The 5,869-nt window shown below is 38.0% G+C and overlaps 1 protein-coding gene across 1 annotated transcript; it reads right to left on the minus strand.

Annotated features, from left to right (window-relative positions):
- Positions 1-4,158: 4,158 nt before the first annotated feature.
- On the minus strand, positions 4,159-5,097 carry LOC101564724 (olfactory receptor 2J3-like). The gene has a single exon (XM_004634361.1). The coding sequence runs from the start codon at positions 5,095-5,097 to the stop codon at positions 4,159-4,161; it is 939 nt and encodes a 312-aa protein (XP_004634418.1).
- Between the last annotated feature and the right edge of the window lie 772 nt (positions 5,098-5,869).

Raw genomic sequence — 5,869 nt, forward strand, 5'->3', positions numbered from 1 at the left:
GCCTTTCTTCAGTCCAGGTTGGTCTCTGTTCTCTATTATTATCACAGGAACTATTATCAAAGATAGGATTTAGTTTTGTTATAGTAGCAGTTTGGGCCAATGGGGTCTTCTTCATCAGCATTTTCTTCAGTTTTGGGTATCTCACTATGCATCTTGGACTCATAGTGAGCCTCCTGTTTTTCAGCCTCCCTAACATGTCTGACTCGGTCACAGGCTCAGAGCTCCATGGGGCAGCATGTGGGACCCGGGATCAAATTCTAGTCCCTGTGTTTGTCCAAAACTGGCGCTTAGTCCACTGAGCTATCCCACAGGCCCTTAGTTTGTTCATTTTCTGGCTTTTAAACTTTGTGTACTTAGCTCACCTGTGCTCTAGATTCTCTATTGCTTTTTGGCTGGTAGATGGGAAAGGTCTGGTTGACACAGGGCTCCTTCTTCCAACAGATACTGGAACACATAAGTGGGCATAGGTGATCTGTACTGCTTGACTAAGAGTTTTTAATTTCTGTTTCTAATATTTTGAACATAAATAAATATTTTATACATTCTTTCAAAAGTGTAAATTATTTATGCTCACTGTGAGAACTTCATTTTATAGCAAAATGACATATCACAGGATTTGTTCAAATTAGAAATATTTTCAGTATATGAATGTAAATAATCATGGATAACAATGTAGCTGTATTTTCTGACAGAGAATTTCAGAGTAAACTTAAAAGAAGACAAACTACAGAAACTTGTAAACTGTGAAGATAAGGGAGACTGTAGAGTTGATACTCAAAACAGTGAAAAAAGCTGTATTTTCAAATAAGTAACCCTCCCCCGTTCTTCAAGATATTGAAAGTAAGCCTAAGTTCTCCTGCTCTTCCTGATGTACCTGGCCTTTTGTTGTGATGATGACTCTTTCTAGCATATTTCAGAAGGATTTGGTGTTCAAAGTTATTTTGACAACTATGACTGAAATCACTAACAGTTCTCTTGGGCCTGTGACCCACAAATGACTCAAAATAGAGTTCACTGCTAATTACAAATTATTAATCAATCTTTTTGGTATTTCAAGCTATAATGGAAAAATTAGCTACTTTTGTGTTTTTATGAAGACCATAGAATAAAAATTTCCAAATATTTTAAAAATATAAATAAATAAATTAAATGTTTGCCATTAGAACACAGTCCCAACAGGCTGACTTTGTTGTGGAGTGAGTCTTCCTTTTCTTGGCAGGGGGTGGCACTGGAGACTGAACCCAGAGTCTTCAAACAGAAATAATTTCTAAGACTTTCATATTATGATTATTATTACCAACATCATCTCATCATCATCATTGTTATTTTATGTTGAAACATAGTTGAACTAAATTGCCTACCCAGGCTGGGTTACATTACAACTTGCAGTCCTTTCGCCTCAGCTACCCAGAGTGTTAGGATCCTGAATCCGTGACACACAAGGTGATTGCGTCTCTTCTTTAAAGCAGGATATACAAAGCAAGTCTACTGCAGATGGGAGTGCTGCATAAAAAAAATAAAGCATATATATGATCATTATGTACATGTAAATTGTTCCAATAAACTTAATAAAAATACATTCAAACAATTACAGAAAATGCATTACTGTATCTGGGAAATTTTAGTGTAAATTTCTAATGATAGTACCCTCACCAGGAACAAATATTTACCTTAAGCTAACAAGCAAAATATACAACAGTACTAGCATTGTTTATAGGAACAATGTTTTCAGAATATTCTGTCATCCACTGGATGGATCAAATTGTTTCAGTGACAGTCTCATGTGCCTCAGATGCTAGATGCTACACAGTCACTTCACCTAAGGGTTCCTAGTTTATGAATTATCATAATGTCCAATGCACACATTGCAATTTGATAAGTCGTGTCTCCTATCTATTCACACTGTCCTCAAAACATGACAGAAAGCGAGAAGCCCACTGCCTAAGAAGGTTCCCCTGCAGCAGTAAAAAATATTAATTTAGAAAAATAATGCAATATCTCAAAAAAATAATGCAATAAAGCACTTGGGTGGTCTTCCTTTTAACATTAGGAATTAAAAATGTTTGAAAGCAGAATGGGGTCTTCAATGATTAAAAATGGGACAGCTCTATAACCCAAAAATTGTTATTGGGTGTGATTTCAAGTGAAATGAATTCTATATCTCACAGAAATATGTGCCCTCCTGTATTCATTGCACTCTTATTGACAATGCCAAGAAACACCTTAGTGTCAGGTAATAGTTGAAGGAATAAAGAAACTGTAAATACACATATATAATGGAATGTATACTTCATTGTGGCATATTCTTCAGAGAAAAACAAGGAAATTCTACTATTCGTGATAATTAGCGCCAAATCACAGGACTTTGTGCAAAGTGAAACAAACCACACATGGAAAGAAAATACCATATGACCTCTTTACACAGGGCCAGGGAGATGGCTCAGTGGAATAAGCACTTCACTGGCAAGCACAAGGGCCTGAGTTCAATCCCCAGTTCCAAAAAAAAAAAAAAGAGGTAAAGTGACCTCTTTATACAAATGTCTCTGTGATAGACTCAGAGAAGTGTGGCCTAGAGTCACGGCTGACAGAAGCTGGGAAGTGGAAAATGGAGAGAAGGTGGTTCCAGCACAAACTCCAAGCTCAAAGATGAGCAAGTCGTAAGGACCTCGTGTAGATCGTGGTGACTGCAGTTAGCACTACTGCCTGCATACTGGAAACCCACAGAGATTAGTTCTTAAGTGTCCCCAGCAAATAAATACACACACACACACACACACACACACACACACACACACACACGCCCCAATGAAAACTATGTGAAATGACACATGTTAACTTGATGGTAGTGATTACATTAATATATACATATGTCAAAATGCACTTAGAATATATAGTTCTGTTTGCTAATAGATAATGTTATACAGCTGTATAGTTAAAATAAAAAATAAAGAGCTTTAAAAATGAATACTATTCAGCAAATAAAGATATGTAGAGATTTTCTTTACACAAAGTAATGTTAAATAGAAAAATCAGGGCTGGGGAGATAGGTCAGTGGCATAAACACCAGCCTAGCAAGTGCAAGGTCCTGAGTTTGATTCTGGCATCCCCAAAGCAAAACAAAAAACCCAAATTTGTTAAATATTTTATCCATATACTAAACTGTAATGCTGCACTGTGAAAGTATGTACAATTTCTAGGTTAAAAATTTTAAAGCATTTTTAAAGTAGGTTCTCTGTGTTGTGAAGTCAATTAAAGCAAATAAAATCTGATTTTTGTTTCATTTGATAGTTACCTTCTACCTACTAGAATTACCAGACTGTATTTACTTTTGAGATTTGTTGCCAAACTTCTCTTTGATCTTTTGAAGCTACCTTACTTTACCATCATTGTTCAGTCATTGTTCTCCTGTTGTCATTTATCTTACAAGAGTTCTGTTGAAACACAGAACTTGGTATATTCATTACCAAAAATCCCACAGTCTGGACGAAGAAACAACCCATGAGATTAAGCTAGTGAAGGAAATTGAGAAAATAATGAATACATTGATGGATGAACCAATGAATCATTGCTGTACATATTTATGCTATTAAATAGGACATGTTTTATGAAACCTTTGGATAAGTGACTCATACAATTTAGTATCTTGAAAAAAGTGAACTTTATCTAAAGAATTGTCTTGCATCCTGTTACCACATAAGTGACGTTCTTTATCATGTTTACTCTTGGCTTTTACTATGATACCAATGAGGTACATTTAAAACTCAATGATCAAAATCACTGCTAGAACAAGTCTTTGCAATTTCCCTTTCTGTATATATAAATGGCAGGTTCAAAACTTAGCTTAATAACCTACATAAAATATTTCAAATACTTTTGAAATAATCTTTTCATAATAATGGAAATGCATGTGTATACAAACACAAACACTGAGACACACATTCCACCAAATTGAAAGAAAAATTTTAAGTTGTGATAATGAAAAAGTTTTTTCTCAATAATATTTCAAATAATTCAGTCAAAGTGAGAACCAAATCTATAGTAAACTATTACATGTTTGTTGAATTGCAGAGACAAATACATCTTAAAGTAACAAAAACCTTAACCTCCAAAATGGACCAGGTCCTTCCAACAAAAACTGCAAGACATACAATTTCTCTGTTACACTCCTATTTCCACCCCCAACAGTCTCCTCACTGCCCCCCTTACATCTCTGTTTCTGAGCGTGTAGATAAGAGGGTTGAGGCTGGGTGTGACCACAGTATAAAAGAGGGAAATGAACTTGCTTCGCTCCTGAGACTTTTCTGTTGGAGGCTGCAGGTATATGCACATCACCGGGATGAAGAAGAGGGAAACAACCAGAAGATGGGCTCCACAAGTGCCAAAGACTTTCTGAAACCCAGCGGTCGAAGGCATCCTCAGCACAACCCGAGCAATGGCTCCATAGGAAGTGAGGATGAGAGTAAGTGGTACAACAACGAAGATGGCGCTCATGACCATGAGAGTCAGCTCGTTTGCACGAGTGTCAACACAGGATAATCTCAGGAGGGCTGGGACTTCACAGAAGAAGTGGTCCACCTTGTGGTGGCCACAGAGGGGTACCCAGAAGGTAAAGGAGGAGTGAAGGGCTGAGGCAGCGAAGCCACTTGCCCAAGAGGTCACAGCCAATAGGCGGCAGAAACGAGGGTGCATGAGCACATTGTAGTGCAAAGGTCTGCACACTGCTACGTAACGGTCATAGGACATCACCACCAGAAGGACACACTCTGTGGTTCCCAGAGCGAGGACAAAGTAGAGTTGAACCATGCAGCCAGCATAAGAGATGGTCTTCTCTGGGCCCCAGAGGTTGACCAGCAACTGGGGGATGGAGCTAGTGGTGTAGCAGAGATCCAGGAAGGAGAGGTTTGAGAGGAAGAAGTACATGGGAGTGTGGAGACGGGTGTCCAGGTGTGACAGGACAATGATGAACAGGTTGCCCATCAGTGTCATTAAGTAGAAGATCAAGATGACCACAAAGAGACCGACTTCCAGGCGAGGCCACCTGGAAAAGCCCAGCAGGATGAAGTAGCTGTCAGCAGTCGCGTTTCTTCCTATCATCATTATTTTGTCCTGTAGCTGAAGAAAAGATCACACAAACTTCAAAGGTTGCCCGTGTATTGTCTGATGCTTACAAGCAAATTAAAAATAAATATACCTAGAGGACAAGATGCGGACATGATATCTTTGTCTAAACAATATTAGTATAAACCTTTTTTCTCAATGAACTGAGAGGAGGTGGCTGTCTGTCTATCCTAATATATATATATATATATATATATATATATATATATCTTATAAGAAAACAGTCCTTTAGTTATACTTTTGTAAAATTAGTCACCCACAACACTAGATCATCTAGTGACTAACAGCTGACCTTAACCAGACAGAATGTTTCTCTCAGGATTACTTTGCAGATTTTGATCAAGTGAATTTTAATGGTACATGTAGTGAGATCTCTAGTTTTAGTGATCTTTATCTTATTGGGGTTACTAGAAAGATGGCTTCATGAGGTCTGTGCGCTATCTGCTCACTAAAGGCAGAAGGTAGTTTCCTGATAAGAAGACATGACTGTTATCTGCCCTCCTCAGGGACGTGGGTGCAGTGGAGCACGTGACCCAGGAGTACATGTGCCCATCCATACTGCTCCCACGTAGGGGTCCATTCTGGTGTAAACACTGCCAATGTGAGGACTGACTGTCTAATTAAAACCACTGCTAAACAAGGCAAGGTATGGCTTTTAAGCTTCTATTGAAATAGTATATTTTATTTTATTTTTTAAAATATTTTATTTATTTGTGTGTGTGTGTGTGTGTGTGTGTGTGTGTGTGTGGCC

This window comes from Octodon degus, unplaced genomic scaffold (genome assembly GCF_000260255.1).
Source record: "Octodon degus isolate 3935 unplaced genomic scaffold, OctDeg1.0 scaffold00061, whole genome shotgun sequence".
NCBI classification, from domain to species: domain Eukaryota; kingdom Metazoa; phylum Chordata; class Mammalia; order Rodentia; family Octodontidae; genus Octodon; species Octodon degus.